At 37.9% G+C, this 19908-nt stretch overlaps 1 protein-coding gene across 2 annotated transcripts in view; it reads right to left on the bottom strand.

Moving 5' to 3' along the window:
• Window positions 1–15166: 15166 nt before the first annotated feature.
• The window catches only part of LOC149830212 (grpE protein homolog 2, mitochondrial-like), a 37651-nt gene continuing 32909 nt past the window's right edge, over window positions 15167–19908 (bottom strand). For both annotated transcript variants that reach the window (XM_090015743.1, XM_090015744.1), the window contains one exon: window positions 15167–15568. In XM_090015743.1, coding sequence (XP_089871869.1) covers window positions 15470–15568 — 99 coding nt within the window. In that variant the 3' untranslated portion in view covers window positions 15167–15469. The remainder of the gene's footprint in view (window positions 15569–19908) is intronic.

The following is a 19908-nucleotide window of genomic DNA, read 5'->3' as shown; positions in this document are numbered from 1 at the left end:
TGCGCAGCTCAAGTGTGCATCTTCGACTCTATTTGAGGACTTTCTTCCCTTTTGCCCATTCCAATACAGTATTTTTGCAAATACATAGAGAGATAAATACTTTATTGTACAATATGACAAATTTGACGTGTTTGGTCAAAAGCCTCACAAATTTTGAAATCTGCTCGATGTCCAATTTTGCAGGTTCCTAACTTTTTTAGGATCTTTTTATCCTTAGCATTCATGGATCTCTTGATTTTTGCATGTTACGTCAAAACACTCTCTCGATCTCGCTAAATCTCACTAAAAACAAAATTTGCATGATATTTTCACAAAAATCATGAATTTTGCATAATATATGATGCAAAAATGGCTACTTTACATCCCAATATACGATGTAAATTTCGTCAAGAGTTTTGCATGCAAGATTCCCTTTTAGCATGTGAATTTACCTATATATATTGGTGATTAGAGTAAATTTCGTCAAGAGTTTCACATTGATGGTTGTGAAAGTTTGCCTTTTGATGCGAAATTCATAAAAAGTTTGCAAAATTCATGGATTTTTGCATGCTCTCAACTTTAAGTGAAGCGAGATTCTATTTTAGCGTGCGAATTTACCTGTATATATATAGGTGTTTGTGTTCATTTTTTTTTCATTTGTGTGTGCAAAGAGCAATGACCCTTTTTCCTCTACAACCCTGACCCTTTTCCTTGTACCTTTACGACAATTCTTACGACAGTTTTTTCACTCCATTTCGATGCTCATCAACTTCCCCGGTTAGGTTTTTTGCTCAATTTCAACAATTATCGTTGTTTCTAAACTTTTTTTTATAGATATTAGAAGTTAATAAATGTGGTTGGGGTTGACTGTGCACAAGCATTGAATATGGGTTACAGGAGTTATTGGTTTTATGAGTGGTTGTTGTTAATTAAATGATACGTTGTGTGGTTGGTGTAGTCAGTTATGATGACTTCTGAAAGGGTATGAGTATTTTATTATAGCATTGATCAACCTATTTGAATATCTATATTGGTCTATAAAAACAGAAGCGATAAAGAATTTGTAGCATTGATGTCTCATAAAATCGGATATGCAGAAAAGTCAATGATCCTTCGATATCAGTGTTTTCCAAAATTAGATGGCCAACATATATATAGATACATGTCTTTGATGATGATGATATAGAATCAATGATATATAAAGCTAATGTTTAGTTAGTTGCTAGTTAAGCTATAGATGCAAGTAAAGGTAATCGAGAAGCTATTGTTTGTGAAGTTAAACAAGAAGTTGTTGATTGCAAAGTTACATGAGAAATTGTTGGAAGTGATGTATAAGAAGCAATCAAAAGAGATTTTCAAGAAACAATTAATGAATGAAACAATGAGAATCTCGTGGATAATATGCATCTATCTCAAGCACATTTATGCATTAAGCTCAGTCCTTTGGAGAACATCTCATTGTCCAAAACAATTAACGATGAGAGAATCACTGCAAAGGATGTAGAATCATGTGGGCAAACTGATGTTGGTAATCTTCAACACAGTATATTGGATGACACCCAACCTTCCAATGAAAATGATAAATTTAGGTAATGGTTTTTGGACTTTATAATTTATGCTTGTGTTGGAGGTGTTATTTTTATTGTTGATCTTGAAAGTTGGACATGCAGGAATATTGCATGCATAAAAGCAAAGCAAGCGATATATATGACAAATTTTGATTTAGTTTGTGCAGATGATTAGTCTATTTAGAGTAGTAGCGATGGCGATCACAATGGAGAACCATATAATAATGATGATGATGAGTATACCATGTTGGTTGAGCAGAAATCAGAAACAATAGAAGAGGATCAAGACAATAATGATATGAGACAAATAATGACAGGTGAGAATGATATACTAATGACATTTGAAAAGTCAAGCATTTGATTCTCATTCAATGGTTTCTCATTTAATAAAGAGCAATTGAAAATCATTGAAGCGGAGGCATCAAAGTTGTATAATGAGTTGCGCAACAAAAAACTCAACAATTGTAAATAGTTCCAGTTGTAGTAGCCTAGATGTCATGTTGAATTTTGCATGAAGCACCTGATAGAGAATTTTTCTAAGAAATTTGGTTCACCACGCAATGCACTCTGATAGAGCGCAAACCAAGCGACCATGAGATAATAATGCAATTATTTTATAGAAAAAATTTGAGAGTAAGATAAAGTTGCATACATGTATGTGACTAAGAAAGTGACACAGTCACATTCTAATAAGAAGGAATGTGTGCTTAATCTCTAATATAGCAAAGAGATTCAATTCGTGGATTCTCCACGTACGTAACACGCTCGTAGTGCCTCTTATTGAGAGGTTTCATTTAATGCTGATGAAACTGAGAAAAAAAAGATTAGCAGGTGGAAAATGTCAGGCATTGTTGTGTTTGAGGTAAATGATAAAATAGATGAACTTAAGATAAAGATAACTACTACATGTGCAGGTAGTGCATTGCCTCCGACGTCAGTATGAAGCCTGTGACTGATCTCACAACTTCACTGTTGATCTTGAAAAGTAGATGTGCTCTCGTCAAGAGTGGTAGGTTGTCGAGACTGACCCTAGTCTATTGCACCTTCACAATTGTTTACCAGAATTTTTTCATACAATTCCAAGAAATGAAAATTTTCTAACTCTTATAAACATTCAAACTGGAATAGCTACTTAAATGAGACGCGCTAAACGCAGGATGCAAAATCCCAAAAAATTACCTTTTCACATGCAGTCATTCTAAAACTCAGGTTCAAACATGCATCGGGTATACTCACAGTTACAAGGTTATTCATCCTATGAGGCTAATAGCTAAACCACTAAGGATTAATTTAAAGAAGGTAATATCATAATAAACAAGATACTCACTATAGAAACTAGAGTAATGTTAAAAGAATTCTCAGGTAAAAGCCATTGTATTTGTTAAAAGAAAATTCATATTTTGAAACTTCATGATAGAACATCATATTATTGAGTGCAAACATCCAACCCTCTAGGATATATACTAAAAAGGAAATTAAAGGATTTTTACAATCACAAAAGGGCTGATCCAAATTGTTCTATACAAGGTTTAAAACTGATACATGAATGGATCAGGCCTATCCTGTGTTTAGTACCCAAGTACTCATACCCGATAATTCACCCAAGTAATGATTTGTTGTTGTTGTTTTCAAAAAACTTTTCTCGATTTTCTAGAGACCGAGCAGACTCAGACCCAATGGGGACTGGTCTGACCCATATTACCTTTAGACTTGGATCAGTACTACAGATTTGTATGGCCATGTTGTGTTTTTTTTTTTACATAATTGATGCCCATACCTGTGTCTAACCAATTAGCATCCAGCATAGCCATATATTTTTTTCTTTGAACCAGAACCGGCCCAACTCGCTTCAGGGTTGGTCTGACCTGTTCTCAATAGGGTTTCAGAACTGACCCATAGGTGGGTCAGATCCGTGAACCACTTTGCTCACATGTTCAAGAAAAAACAAACCAACTACACAAAATAATAATGTTTGTTTATTAACGATCATCATTGATTAGTCCCATCACAACCAAGGACTGATCCGAATTTGGTTTATTCCCATGTGCATGACTGATTTTGGTGCTCAATAGGTATGAACCGATATCAACCCCAGTTTAGACTAGGATCAATATACAAGCTCAAATTAATTCACTCCTGGAGTATGCTCATGCATATGAGTCTTAATCTACATGTATCGGATTAGAACCCCTACCTTGAAAGTGTTGAACAAACGGAAATCAAAATTAGACTTTGAATCGTACAAGTATATTGTTCGAACAGGCCGGCTGGATCCAACAGTTGGTCCTTCTCCGTACATCAGCACTACTAGATCAACTACACCTCTTTAGGCTCCAATGGAGCCTCCTCCCAACATGTGAGGAAGAAGAAGAGACAAAGAAGAAGAGAAAAGGAGAGAAAGAACAAGAAAAAAGAAAGAAGAAAAAGAGAGGAATAGGTGTGGGGTGGTTCTTATTTTTATAAGGGTTTTGACTTTTCAACCTTTAGCAATATAGAAACTCCCCTATGCTTTAAAATCCTTCTCTAATGAGGACTCGCCCCAAAACGTGTGTGAGGGAGGAGTTTCTAAACTTACCTCATACCTTAACAGGGTCCTTCTCTAATGTGTCTTCTTCCAGAAATGTATGGAGGATCTTATAGTCCATGTAACATGTCATATTAACTTTAAATATCCTTAATTACTTAAGGTATAAGTAATATAACATAACATGAGAGTAAAATACCTTTTTTATATTTATTTAAATAGTCTAGATTCTTATGGTTTTATTTTAGGTAAGTTTTAGATTATACAAAGCTTGCTTCTAGATAGAAGTTTCAGCCACACCAAGAGGACCCACTAGGGAGGGACGTCCCACCCTAGGGGTCCTTCTTACCTATTTTAGTTATTAAAAGTCTTTTTTGATAATTTCATGAATAGTTAAGTTAGATTTTAATTTAGGAAACTTAGGATTTTTTTTTCTTTTTTTCCAAAGTAGCTATTTTTTAATGATTTTTAAAATTTTCATAGCATAGGCATTACCAAGTAGGATGGTCTCACATAGGGGAACGTCCCATCCTCTTGGGTTCCTACTTTTTTATTAAATCCAATTTAATTCCAATTTTTCTTTCCATGTTAATTTCCTATTTAGATTTTTCCATGGATTTTTATTTTGGATTTCAAATCAAAGGGAGGGTCACACGCCCCCTCCCCTTTCCATTTAATATCTCTCTCTCTCTTAGCCTCTCTTCTTCCTCATATTTTGGAGATAAGTGCAGCAACCATTAGTACTACTACAAGGTATTATATTAGAAGACGAAGGCTTATGAACCATCAAAAACATTATTGAGGTAGGTACCTTTATCATATGAGCTTGGATTGGATTTCGGGTACGTCGAGAATGCAAAATGGAGATCTATGGTGATCCATGGGTGGATCAACCATAGAACCAGCATGACGATAGTTTTACATGGTTGGATTGGTTATACCTCATGCATAAGAGGTTCTCAAAAGGTTGTTTTATGTATAAGACTTTGATTTTAAGTTTTTTTAAAACTCAGTTTTGAAATCAAGTAGATCGGGGAAAGGACACAAATTGTTTTTTGTCGTGTGATCTATATGTATGCCATTAATTATTTTTAGTTTTAGAAACATGTTTAAATTAATGTTATTACAGCATGTTTATGTGGTTAGAAAATATGATAAAATAGTGTTTAATTGGATATTTACATGTAGAGCATGTGATCATGGATTACTACATGTAAAAGATGTGTATTAGCTATTAAAATCATGCCTAATGCTAAACTAGTTTGATTAGGGTCTTATGAAGGACCCACATGCTATGTAAATGTTTAGTTTTATGAGTATTTATGTCGGTAAATATGATTACACGGTGATTAAGGTCGATTAACATGTATGTGATAAGATGCATGCTAGTAGGTGAAATTGTCTACGTGCAGTGTAGACATGTACACGATGTCCCAGTAAATAGGTCTTAATCAGAAAGATCTTTGATTGATGATCATGACTATTGCAACAAGCATCAAGCATTCTGGCATGTGTTCAGAGTTGAATTTGATAGTTGTTTCAACAAAAAGTTCAGTAAATTGGTTTTATAGATTTTTTGGCTGGTTTTTTTATATGTGGCATTAGAAAACTTGTAAAATACACGAAAAATAATTAAAAATCAGAACTCCTTCCTATGGATATCAGAACTTCATCAAAGTTGATAAATTTTGGTTTTTGCAGAAACTCAGAACTTATGCAGTCCTTGACAGGAGCCCATTTCAAAAAATGTTAAAAAATTAAGATATGGAGTCTTGCTGCAATAATAGTTGTCTTGAAATCTAACATATAAAGTCATCTCTAAAAAATGGAAACAATTATCAACCTTTAGGAAAGTTGTTGTTTCTTTTGGAAGCAAAATTTTGCACCTATATTGGTTGACAGAAAAACCAATCTCAGCCTGAAAATTACTGTGGTAAAAATATGACAAATTTTTCATATCTATCACCTGAAGATGTTAGGAAACACATGTAGGTGTCACCTGAAATTTTTGGCAGTCCTAGTGAGCTTTGTGTGCAGTATGGCAGAGCCTGAGACAACAAGTTAAATTCTATTATATGATGTTTTTATAAATTGATTGTGAACCTATGTTATGTGATATATGTCGTGATTGCATGAAAGATATGGATGTGTAAATTCATATACAATATGAAAAGTATATGCAATTATTGTATGCTAACATGATAAATGTTTATGCATGATGATTATGGGAAATGGTATGCTTAATTGATGTGATATAACATAATGAGATAAACCATATATGACGGCAATGTGCATGAGTGATGCATTCATGATTTATGTTATGGGCATGGGCATCATGCATTATATTGAGCAGTGTATGTGTAGCATGTTGGATGAATAGTAAGTCATGAGAGACTTTACATGCAGTTGGTTCATGAGTGAGTCTGGGTTCAATGAAACCACTGTGGTGGTTGTGTGCACCGTGTTGTGAATATTGGTATTGCATGCTCAAATACACTCTAACCTCATGGGAGGTATGGCTCAAGGGTACTCTTGAGGGGAGTATGTTACTACAAGTCGAGGCTCAAGGGTATCCCAGAGTGGGAATATGTTACTGAGAGTTTGGTTTTAAATAGGTTGAAGTTTATCTTGTGTTGTTTATGAGAGCATCCTAAGGAAAGCTCAGGTTGGGGAGCCCGTAGTGTTGAGGCACTCGAGTTGACTTATGAGTCTAATTAATCAACTAATTCAAACCATTTGTCTACCTTAGAGAGGGTAGGTTGTACATGCAACCGAGAAAAAAGATAGTTATTTTAGAGAGCGAGGCATCTTCCTGGTTGTTCATCCTCGACGTAAAAAACCAGGACTACCTGATAAGGCCTAGGTATGTAGCTTCACGACTCTGCAAAGTAAGAATCAATTTCCTAGACCACTAGTGTGTGTCTCGGTTGTAGACCGACCTAGTGTGTGTATGCAGATTCTTCAAAGTCCTTGTGGATAATAAAATACATGGCATAATGAATACCTTATTTGATTGGTTGAACCAAAGTTGAAGTCCCTAGGAGTGTTCTCCTACAGGACAAGAAAAGAGAAACAATGCATTAGAGATGAGGTTCACATGTTTTATATTAAAGTGCATGAAATGAATGTATGCAAAGATGCATGATCTTAATTACTAACAAGTTTGAATACATGTACAATGTTAAAAAGTAAGTTAATATTATGTATTTATCTGTGTGCTCATTTGTATTCGAATGTAATCAGGATTTGTGATATGTACTTGTTTAATGTACCAATTACATGCTTTATGTTCTTGGAATTTCTTTCCTTGTTTATATAGTAGAGTGTTACCTACTAGGGTATAGTTTAACCCCTTACTTTTACTATTTTCCAGGAAATGAGTAAGCTGGTGATGCAGTATGCTTGGAGTGGTGTCAAGATGGTCATCATAACTCTAGTCCTGAATCTACAGCTCTTGATTTTTGGCTGTTGGGCAATTGAGACATTTTAAATATAAATATTTTGTTAAGACTCTTATTTAATTATCTATTGAATATGTTAAATTTAATGAATGATTTTGTTTAAACCTCTATTACACATATGTATGTGTGTTGTGGTTTGATTGTAACTTGCCCAAGTTTAATCGGGTTTGCGTATAGTTTGGATATCACTTATGTTGGTTTAAAAATAAAAATAAAAATTCTTGATATAAATTTGGGGCATTACACCTAGAGTGGATCCTGGAGTTGGGATGTCTCTTGCAGATTGGATCCTGACTAGGGTGGATCCATGGATAGGGTCAGATCCTCTAGGTTGGACTTAAAGTGGAAAAGGGTCTGTAATAATCCACTCCTTTAAAACACGCCATGTCTTCAAAGCGAGAACTCCTTATATTGAGCCGCTATCCGATCTTCCTCTTCTCACGTCGCTTCATCCACTTCGTTGTCAATCCACTGGACTAATATCTCTGTAACTTGGTGATTGTTCTTCCTTTGCCTTCTCTTCCTAAGGACCCTGATCGGCTAGGGTAAAGTATCACCAAGGTCGGGCAGGGTCGGACACCCTTCTAGTAGCTCTCCTTTCTATGGCTTAAGGTGTGAGATATGGAACACAGGGTGTACCTGGGCTTCTGTAGGAAGGTCCAAGCGATAAGCCATTGTCCCAACCCTCTCCAAGACAAGAAAATGCCTATAGAAGAGAGGTGTCAATTTGTGTTGTTGTACTCATCGTACTCTTCCTTGTCGGTTGTGTGACAACTTGAGGAGCACAAGGTCACCCACCTGAAACTTCCATGGTCGATGTCACTGACCATATGTCTGCTTCATCTGCTCCTATGCGGTAGCCATATTCTTACACATCAAGCGTAAGAGGTGGTCTCTAAGTAGCAAGGCTGACTCAACTGCGTCTGCTCCTACAGCTCCATCAACATAGCCGGCTATGGTCAAAGGAGGTTGTTTGTACACCCTAAAAAACAGGGTCGTCTGAATGGAGGATTGGTAAACTATGTTGTAGGACCACTCAACCCACAGAAGGAGCCTCAATCATGCCTTGAGTTTGTCACCTACAAAGGCATGGATGTAGACATCCAAGCAATGGTTTAATACCTCAGTTTGTTCATATATTTGTGGATGATAGGCGATACTCATGGCCAGCTTGGTACTTTGTAACTGAAAGAACTTCACCCAGAAGGTACTAATGAACACCAGGTATCTGTCATTGATGATAGTACAGGGCATTCTATGCAGGCGAAACACTTCTCGTACAAACAACTCTGTGATGGACATGGCAATGTACATGTGAGACACGAAGTGCTTGTACTTGGACATACGATCCACCACAACCATGATTGTGGACTTTCCTTGCATAGAGGGAAGCTCATCAATGAAGTCCATTAATATGTCCTCCCAAACATGGTCCGACATTAGAAGAGGTTGTATTATACTTGACTCTCTAACATACATCACCGCATGCTTCTGAACCTACCTTTATACCCTACCGATGGATAGCCACCTACGTTTAGCTGCTGATGAGAGAAACGACCTACCCGGTGATGGAAATGAGACTCGATCTGATCAAAGATTTGTTATGCTTGGCTTTTCTTCGAGTTGCTCACCGAGCGAATCAACCGGGCGGCTACTTGACCTCTGTCGGGCATGCCAACTAAGATTAAGGAAGGGAGGGATGGGCTAGCAGTTATTAGTTCTTCACCGGGTGGCAGGGAATGAAACCACTCCTGTGATAGCAAAGTAGAGAGATTCGTTAGAGCTAAAGGCCTAATATTCCTTATCAAAGATGCGTTAGATCTCTTCCTCGTTTGAGGTGGGAGTAGGAGTCAACATCCAGTATGAATCATTCTCCCAAGCGTGGAAGGGGATGCCAACTACTAGCTGAGCAAGGGCATCTGATCTCAATACGAGTTCATGCGGGCATGGCTGTGACTAACGCTGGGAACTTATCCCTCCTCTGTGAGGTGGGTGGGCTTCTCCGATCTGCCTGGACTTTGTGCAGTCCTCTGTGAGATGGAAGTGAATCAAGCAACTCAGAGCGGTGACGCCCCACAAACTATCGAATCTGCTTCTTCATACCTCTCCATACAAACTCACTACTCAAACACTGATTGGTCTGTTGGACCCCCTCATGACCTGTTGTAGGAGCCGAGTGATATTGGTCTATAAGAAGAGTTGTCAAATCGAACTCAAGAGGAACTACTATTTTCCCATAATGCATCACCAAATTCCCCTGAATCTCGAGACCTGAAGCCTCTCCCCTCTAAATTTGCACCCATATGGTAGAGAGGAAGTTGTGTGATGCATACTCCCACTAGAGGTCATCCAAGAAGGGGAAGGTGACGACAATCATGCTAAGACACATCAACTCATCTTCGTGTTTCCACCGCGAGATGGAATCAACTAACTGATTGTTGACCCCCTTGCGGTATTGGATCTCAAAATTGTACCCCAGGTGCTTTGTGACCCACTTCTATTGGGTAAGAGTGCTCACTTGCTGCTCAAGCATGAACTTGAGTACTATAAAGTGCCAACCAATCAGACACGGTCACCACTTGTGTATGGCTATGATGACAGCCATGAACTCCTTTTTGTACATGGACAGGCCCCACTTCCCAACTGCGATGACCTTGCTAAAATAAGTGAGGGGGTGTTCCTGGTGTATGAGAACCGCCACTATACTAAGCCTAGATGTGTCAATGTCAACCACAAAGGTTCTCGTAAAATTTGAAAGGGTCAAGACGGGTGCCCAAGTCATGGCCTCCTTCAGAGACTCGAAGGTCGCGGTAGGCTCTTAGCTCTAGTGAAAGGTGTTCTTCTTCCGAAGCGCAATCAGGGGGGCAATTTGAAAATACTCTTGAACGAACTTTCGATAGTACCTGATAAGGTCAAGAAATCCTCGCAGTCTCTTAAGCAACTGAGGTACCAGCCAACTCTGCATCGCCTTGACTTTCTTGAGGTCCACCTCTACACCCTGACCTGAGATAACATGTCCCAAGTAATGGACACGAGTCTGACCAAAGTTGCACTTGGTCCACTTAGCATATAACCAATGCTCAACGAGGGACTCCAGGGCAATTTGCAAGTGGTGCATATGGTCTTCCCAATAATGATTGTAGATCAAGATGTCATCGAAGAAGACCAGTATGAACCGTTGTAGTTAGGGCCAAAAAACATCATTCATCAGACTCTGGAAAGTAGTTGGAGCATTGGTGAGACCACAAGGCATCACCTGGAACTGTAGTGGTCATTGTTTGTCTGAAATGTTGTCTTTTGGACGTCTTCTAGGGCCATACAGATATGATGATAATCGAACTTGAGGTCTAGCTTCAAAAAATAATGTGCCTCGTGGAGTTCATCCAACGACTCATCGATTACCAGAATCGGGTTTTGTCCTTAATCATAATCTGATTAAGGGTCTGATAATCGATGTAGAACCACCAAAATTTGTCCTTCTTCACCAACAGAATCAAAGAAGAATACCGACTTTTTTTGGCGTGAATGATCTTGTCAGAGAGCATCTCCCTAACCAACCGCTCAATTTTTAGCTTCTGAGCATGCATATACCTGTAGGATCGTACATTCGCAGCTTGACCTATGGCTCAATGGGGATCGCATGGTCGTGAGATCTAGAGGGAAGTAGGCCCTTGGGCTAAAGCAAGGCCTCCATGTTAGCTAAGGTCTCTATAGGGTTGTGGTTACCCAATCTACCACCATCATCAAGAACACTTGAGAAACGCCTTCTTGAACAACCTTGGCGAGTTGTTTAGACTGGGCTAGAGAAGAAGGTGTCCTAGGAGCAGCACGGATTGAGACTTGATGGCCCTCGTACTCAAACTCCATTATCATGTCCTTAAAGTTCCAACGGACAAAACCCATGGACTGGAGCCACTACATTTCTAAAACTATATTTGTACCCTTAATCGGCAGTATGTACATATTTGTGGTCAAGATGGTTCTCTGGATCTCCAAACGGACTCTAAGGCAAAGAGCGGTGCACCTGAGCTTGCTATCATTCCTGACTACCACTTCAAAGGGGTGTTGTGGGGTAGTGGTGCACTTGGCCCATTTAGCCGTCTAAGTGAACATGAAATTGTGCATCGAACTGGTGTCTATCATCACTGAAATCATCAATTGATTGATTCTACCAAGTACCCTCATCATCTAAGGCACCTCCATATCAGCTAGCATGTAGTACGATATTTTCGAAACCTCCTCCAAAGTGTCATCACCTGTATCGGTCAACTCAAGATCACTAAGATCATCATCCTCGGCCTCACTATCAATAAGGTACAAATTCAAGACCTTACACTTGAGGTCCCGGGTCCATACCTTATCGCAATGATAACAGAGGCCCTTCTTGCGGTGCTCCTCCATATGTTCGTGAGAGAGCCGCTTTACCTGTATCTTCGGTCATGGTTTGGACACTCGACTAGGCAGCTCGCGAGAGAGTTGCTTTACCTGCATCTTTGGTCATGGATTGGACACTCAACTAGGTGGCTGGAAGCGATCGGTGGCCCGCTCGGTAAACCTAGGAGGTGCATGGCACGATCTTGCTAGAAACTGGATTCCCTTGGGACGTGTATTTCTAATTGGACATCCCCCGTGTCCGGGTCCAGCGTGAGTTCTCCCTGGATAGTTTCTCCTCAGCTACTCATGCCAATTTGAAACCTTGCATCAGTGAGATAGATCTTGTGGCCTAAACCTCAATCTGTAGGTTTAGTTTGAAGCCTGCAATAAAGGTCCCAATCATTGACTCTTGTGACTATCCAGTGACGAGGTTACTCAACCTCTGCCTGGTAGTCGATAATGTTGCCATGTTGGCAGATCTTAGACAATGAGACATGGTGATTAGCGTAGGCAAAGGGATCAAATCGTATAACTAGGGATCTTAAAAAGCCTTCCCAAGTAGGCATGCACAGTTGGGACACCAACTAGTGATACCAGCGGATGACATTTTTGTCGCGGTAGATCGAGGTGAAGGCCACCCAGTCCTCCTCAAGCATCCTGGCAATCCTGAAATATTGTTCAACCTGAAATAGCCAACTGGTAGGGTCGGCCCTTGCAAATTTAGGAAACTCCAACCGAGGTTGGCAGACCTGATAGGGTCCATTGGTGGACCCCGAGGTCTGGCTGCTAGAGTTGGATTTCCCATTATGATCATCTCGATCATTATTGTGTCCATCAATATGCACGAGAAGCTATCGGAATTGTTCATCCAGCTTTTCATTGAGTGTAACCATGTCTTTGCCTAATTGAGCGAGTTGCTCATCGACTCAAGTAGATCTCGCTTCGAACAAGGTGCAAAGTTCACCATACATCTCTTGTGCCCAAGTCATATCGCAGGTTTCTAGGGTTACAGAAACAAGAAAAGTGTAGACCCTCGTTGAATAGACTCGTGATACGAAAAAGAGTTACGGTAACAATATCGATAGCACAACGTGCATAATAGTCGAGTAGGCGTGAGGCTCTCGTACACAAGACAAATAGGTCCCAGAATAATGGTTGAGCACCTAGGTTGGTCAGTCCCTTCCAAAAAATGCATAGGTTGCACCAAAATACGTATTCAGCTCGATGCAGGCTAAAAAGAATTCAACCACACGTCTATAAAGCCATTGGGACTGTTGTCCGACTCTTTGGAGACCCGAAAAATGTCACAGGCAAGGTAAGCGAAAACAAATCCTTCAAATTTGGGTTAGATCAACGTTAAATATGATCTAACACTCCACACGATAAAATCCGATGCAATGGAATTAAAAATATAATTTAGAAATTTAACACGAGCGTTGAATTATACCTGAGCGAAAGTGGGAAGGGCATGGGCCCTTACTGCATCGGTCGGGGCGGTCTGCTGGTCGACGTAGCTCGCAAGAACGATGCTCTAATACCAATTGTCAGGACTCTATTCCCAGAAAGGTCGGTCTTGCGATTCTAGCCTTGCAAAGCACTGATCAAGGCTAAAAAAGAAACTACACTCGATTGGCTAGGTTAGGAGTGGCATAGAAAGGGTTGTGTTCATAGTGACAAGTTTTTATCGAAAATTTCTTGTTTTTCAAAATTCTCGCAAGAAATTGAAAAAATTTCATAAATCTTGCATTTTTTGGCAAAATCTCGACAATAAAAAATTAATTAAAAAATATAAAAATTATTTTTTATAAGAAATATTAATAAAAATATTTAAAAATATAAATATATGATTTTTTCTTGATAAATAGCCATTTAAAATGTAAATATCGCGTTTAAATTGCGGTATTTATGTTTTTTCATAAGTCTCATGATATTTTGAAAATCTCGCGAGAAATTGCTGTTTTAAACTTTCAGGCAATTTCTCGCGATATTTGGCACACTGGTTGCGTTGCTACAACTAGCATGAATAACAAGGCTTGTTCGATAGGTAGGACATGCAGTGGAAGCATCCATGAAGCCAAGCACATGTTCCAATGTAGAGGACAGAACTAGGCGAGGAGGTGGAGAAAGGTGTGTCCCAGGCAGGGGACATGACCAAAGGTGAAGTGAAGGGGTGTGGCAAGGGCGTGTTCTAGGGAAAGGGACACAATCAAGGAAAAAATGACAGGAAGAGCAATAAACGTCTCACCCTGACGAGCACAAAAAATGAGATGGATAGCAAAGGCAGGTGACAAAGGCATCGACTGGAAGGGAGAAACATGTTTTCGACAAGCCGGCACCGAACAAAGATGGACAGATGGGTGAAGGAGCAGTCTTTCTCTCATGGAACAATCACACAAACCAAAATAAAGAATAGAGAGGAATCTCAATATGTTTCATTAAAAAATAATTTATACACAATACATCTATATATAGAAATGCAAAAAAAATAAAAGGTAAGTAAAAACGTACTCTCACCACCCTGAATGGGATTCCAGAGGGGCGTCCCACCAAAGTCCCAACCTAAATGAAACTCCAAGCTGGGCGAGTTTTCCTGGAGTGCATCCTACAGCTGAGACGTCTCTTGTGAATCAGATCCTGATGGGTAAATCCAAGGATGGAAACGGATCCTCTGGGTCGGACATGAAGCGAGAAATAAAGAGTCCGTAACAGTTTTTTTGAAAGACAAGCTGGGGTTAGGCAAACCCCTAGCAGTTATACAACTATAACGTTGGGTTTTGAACCTGCAACATCCCATCACAAGGTGGCATGCACTAGTTGCTCCTACCAGACAACCGGAGCCCCCGTTGGTAGGGAGCTACAGCATTGAACATTTGTTCGTTATGATCATAGTATGTCCAACATTAAGTAGACTACTATGTTACTAATGGATATACTCCTTGGCTGCTACTACACCAAACCAAGAAAGTGAAGTTAAAATTTGCCAAGGGTAATAAAAATTAGACAGCTCTCAAACATACACATCAAGAGCCATGAATGAGAGCACACGCACATGTGCACAGTCGTGCATGTACGTTAGCTTAGCTTGATAAAATGATGTAAAACACCAAGTCACAAAAACCAAAGATTATAGGTAGATGATGAATATGCTATTCTTTATCAAACCCGCATGTTTTCTTTTATTTCACATGGATAGGTATTGCCCATCTATATACCCTTTAAGAATATACAAAGCGACATATTTATCTTCTCAGAACACGACATTTGAAGCAAAAATGGAGTTAGACATCGCTCAGCATGATTGCATAAAATTACAAAACTGGATCAGTTTAATAACTAAACAAAAACAAGCAAGGTACTCGAATTATTTCAAGTATATTGGCTAAGAAGGGAAAGAAGAACAATATTCTTTGGGCTACAACTCAAAATTTCCCTGCCATCAACAGAAAAGCAGTTGGGTGACAAAACCAAAGCCAGACGAATCGTTCAAATTTAACAGATTTCCTGACAGCTAATGCTATATGTAGAACATTTTCTGGTTAATTCGAATTCACATGGCCAGCTTATTACGCTCCAGACCTTTCTTCTGCTTCCTTACTTGGAGCAGCTGCTGTGACACCAACTTCAGCTGGGCGGATAATCCGGTCATACAATGTGTATCCTGACTGCAAATTGTGATCAACATATAAACACTAGCATATCCTTAAAAAATTATTGAAAAACAAGAAAACGATAAAGAAAAATAAATGAAGAAATGAGACACCCTCATAGAGGTTGATACAAATAGAAGAACCAGAAAAAAGGAAAAGATGCAAATGAGTGTGGCCTCCAGTGGCTGGGTCCATAATGTGAAACTCGGAGGTACACCCCATGCTTATGTAAGAAAATGATAACGAAATATCTATTATGAACAATTTTCTTTCATGTTTAAAAAAAAGTATCAAGTACCCATAACAATGCTTTCCGTACAGTCTATACTAAGGTAGACAAGACATTTTACTGGAAGAGAGAGGTTATTATTTTGTGATAGTGCAGACCTGTAATTCATAAATCTATAGCTGTTTTTTCCCAAGTTATTCTTGTTTATATTTCGTCTTTTACAGAAAAATACCCTTAAAGTCATTAAAGAGAGAAAATAAAAGGGGAAGATACATCACCAAGTATTCAGTTTTTAGGGCCTTTCAATCTCTCATGTCCCCTCTTCTTTCTCCCTTATTCTTCTCTATTTCTGTCTATTTCTAGCATTCACTTTGGATTTGCAGGTTTTTAAGACTAACTAGACCAAGCATCTTCCTGTCATGGTACAATGCTGGGAGATATCTAGGGCAAGGTACCTTCAAACCCCCATTGCTTCTCTCTCATAGATCTTGGTCTTCTTTCTTTCTTCCTATTTTCTTATTCTCTTCCTTTCCTCTTCTCATCTTGATCTCTTTGCTGTTTTTCCTTCCTTACTTTCTCCACCCTTTCCCCTTTTTCTTCTGTCTTTCTTTCTTTCTAATCAGATAGAGGTATTAGACCTAGTCAGAACCTATTTTCTGAAGAAAAAACAGTGTTTTGTTTTGGGCTGATGTCAGCAACTCTCTGGCATTCTGCAACACAGTTTGCAGATCTTTTTGCTGCATTTAATCCTATTTCTCAAAAGAAATGATGCCATAGTTCCTATATTCTTTCACCCTCACATTTGTTTTCTTATTCCTAAATCACTTGTGGCAACTATCACTTCATTGCCCAATTAATTCCAAAAAGATTAAACTCTCCCAACTTCTTGACTTGGAATAAACTAATTTCTCCTTTTATCTGTAGCCTGGGTCTGATGGCCAACTAGATGGTGCATTTAATCATTGTTCTACCTGAGATGTTATCTTGTGAAGAAACCAACAAGAATGGAGCTAATGTCACCATTTCATGACAGATCCAGTATACTCAGATTGGGTCAGGAATGGTCAGATTGCAGTAGCCTATGCCACCTCAACCCTTTCATCTAAAGTTTTGGTCCAAGTTCCTGATTGTTGCAGTGTGCACGAGCTATTTGTCTCCCACACAAGTGGTTTACTTAGATATCAATTCCCCAGTTCTTTCAGCTGAAAGAAAGTTTGTGAACAGAGTGTTGTTGAATATTTAAATAGATGAAATATATAACTTATCAACTTACAGCCATTAGTAATCTGGTTTTTGAACAAGACAAAGTAATTCAGACTCTAAAAGGTTTATGTTAAGTTGTGAGTGCCTAGGGTATTTTTGTCTTTCTTCTCTTGGGTGTCCCATTGGTTGGCAACATTGCATTTTGCTTATTTTATTATGTATTTTAGTCATTGCTTGGGTGGTACGCTGTTGTAAATTTTTTGTTTATTTTGTAGACCCTGAGTTGTAGTGAGCATGCCCTCTTTATTCGAGTGGAGGAGTGAGCTCTAGTTCCTTGTCAATTAGTGTTGTAAGTATCGTACGGTATTGTGTGAAACAGTACGATACGTATCATAGCCTTCAAGAATTTTGACATTATACACACTCATATCATGTGTGTGTATTATATCTGTATCAGGTGTACTGTGTACTGTACGATACACTCCCGTATCATACAATACACCATGATACATCCTCGACTCACTTAAAAAAAATACCAAAACCCTATTTTTTAGTTTGGGGTTTAAAAACCCTCCCAAAGGCCGGTGCTCTCATTTGCATAGAGGCCATTAAAAGGGAACCCACACACCCTAGGAGGCTTGAGAGCGCTTTGGGGGGCGATTCTTTTTAGGGATTTTGCGATTTTCCCGCGTAAAAGTACATTTCCACCCATTTTTGACTCGAGAAAGTGAGTTAAGGTATCAAAATCTTCATTTTTTGCTTCTTGTTGAGTTTTTTAAAGAAAGATGGTCTCAAATGACTCGGCATGGCAATGGAGCACTCAATTAATGTGGGAATCGATTGAAAAGCGAGTGCAACTATTGTTATAATACTTTTTCTGGTGGTGTGTCTTGGCTGAAGCATCATTTGTGACACATCACAATATTGTCCATGCACGTCAAGAGATTTTTCGAAAGTCATGAAATGGCAATGCCAACAGTTGCATAGCAATTTAAGAGAAAAAAACAAGAGAAGGAAATGAGTTATGCAGAAATGGAGTATGCGCAGCCATGGGAGGGTATTTAAGATGAGAATGAGCTTGTTAATATATATATATATATATATATATATATATATATATATATAATCTTGTTGTTATACTTATAAGTAATGTCCATCAAGGGCATTTTAGCTCTTTTAGTTTTTGTATATAGGTCTGTCCTATAGGGACAGTTTTGTATTTATTTATTTTTTTTTTAATTTTTTAAATTGCCTTGGTTTTGAGGGACTCTTTTAGTTAGGTTCTTTTTGGACTAGTTAATATAGAGTTGACTAGTCAATAGAGATGTTGGAACAGTCCAACAACTCTATTTCTAGCTGTTGGATTGTTCCAACGGCTCTATTGAGACTACTCTTGTGTATAAATAAGAGTAAAAAACCCCATTTGTTTCTAATGCTTTTCCTAAGCATTCTACTCAATAAAGATTATATTTTTTATATTTTGTGTTATTGTTTTGACTCTTTGAAGTCTTGTATATGCACTTTGTGCTTGTGTAGTGTCTTAGAGCTTTTGTAATGTTCTTTATTGGACTTGTAATAGTGCTTGTGCACTTTGTATTTGTTTTTTCGCATATTCCATTTCGTGGTATCAGAGCCAAGAATTTTTTTCTTGGTATTTTGCCTTTTTGGGTCTTGAGATTCTTTAGTTTGTGTTCGTGCTTTGTGAAGAAATCGTGATCGATGTATGGCTTGGATTCAAGGGAGATCATGACCCGGCATTATCTTAAATCTTTATTTTTACTTGAGTTGTTTATCTCATGCATTATGCATGAGAAAGCACTCGTTTTCTTAGCTTTGAAAAATTATTCGTAATTTTTGTTAAAACTAAATCTTTAAATGCTTTTCAAATTTATTGTTGAATTTATTTTTATTAATGTTTTATAAGGTTTATAATATTTATTTGGTTTTGTGAAATGATATTTATATACATGTATGCTTTTATGAGATATAGTTTGAATCTTAGGTTTTTAAACTTTCTTTATTTAATATATATATATATATATATATATATATATACACGTATATGATCTAGTATTCTTGAGCATGTATTTTTTGGCACTTAGATGCTTTATTCGAGCACTTCATGGTTATAAATGTCAAAACATGTTCTTATGTATGACTTCAAATTTATTGTGTTTTTTGTTGGACTTTGTTTTGTTTCTTAATATTGTTAAATATTTTAAAATGATTTGAAATATTTATTTTTAAATGGTTTTGTGTGTCGTTCACAAGTATGATTTCATGATGTTTTGCTTAACTTGTGTTTGAATTTCTTTCTTTTCTCTTTGATGTATTCTTATGTGAAACATAAAATACTTTACTTAGTATTAAAGATTATGTGGTTAGGGTACTAGTGATCATGGATATCTTGTTATTTTGAAATTTGAATAAATAATTTTTCATATTGATATATGATCCTTGTGCACTTGTGATTGTCTTACATACACATTGACGAATGAGTTTGTCTATTCGTGTATAAGGAATTGAGCATGATTTCTTCATGCAAAACTTGTTCTTTTATGAGAATTATGCGCTCATCCTTGTGCAATTTATGTTGAACTCCTCTATGAGGTTTATGAATGCTTTTTAAGTGTGCCTTTTAAAATTATTAAAAATATTTATGTTATTGTTTGTTCTCTTGCTAGCCCTTTTAGTGGCTCTTGTGATTGTGCCCAATTTGGAGGTAGTTTAATTGCACTTGAATGGTTTATGCCTTGTGATTGTGATACTTAGACTCATGGCTCTTTAAGGAACGTCATCTTACATGTTTTTTTTCATGTTACCTTATATGAGTTTTAAGTATTATGCTTCTTGCATGCTTGTGATACTCAATAAAATATTATTTTTTATCATGTAAGCCTTCTTGTGTGTACCCCTTTGTGGG

The sequence above is a fragment of the Nuphar pumila genome, chromosome 8 (assembly GCF_984573655.1).
Source record: "Nuphar pumila chromosome 8, dmNupPumi1.hap1.1, whole genome shotgun sequence".
Taxonomy (NCBI): Eukaryota; Viridiplantae; Streptophyta; class Magnoliopsida; order Nymphaeales; family Nymphaeaceae; genus Nuphar; species Nuphar pumila.
The sequence above is the reverse complement of the archived record's forward strand: the minus strand, read 5'-3'. Positions and strand labels throughout refer to the sequence as shown.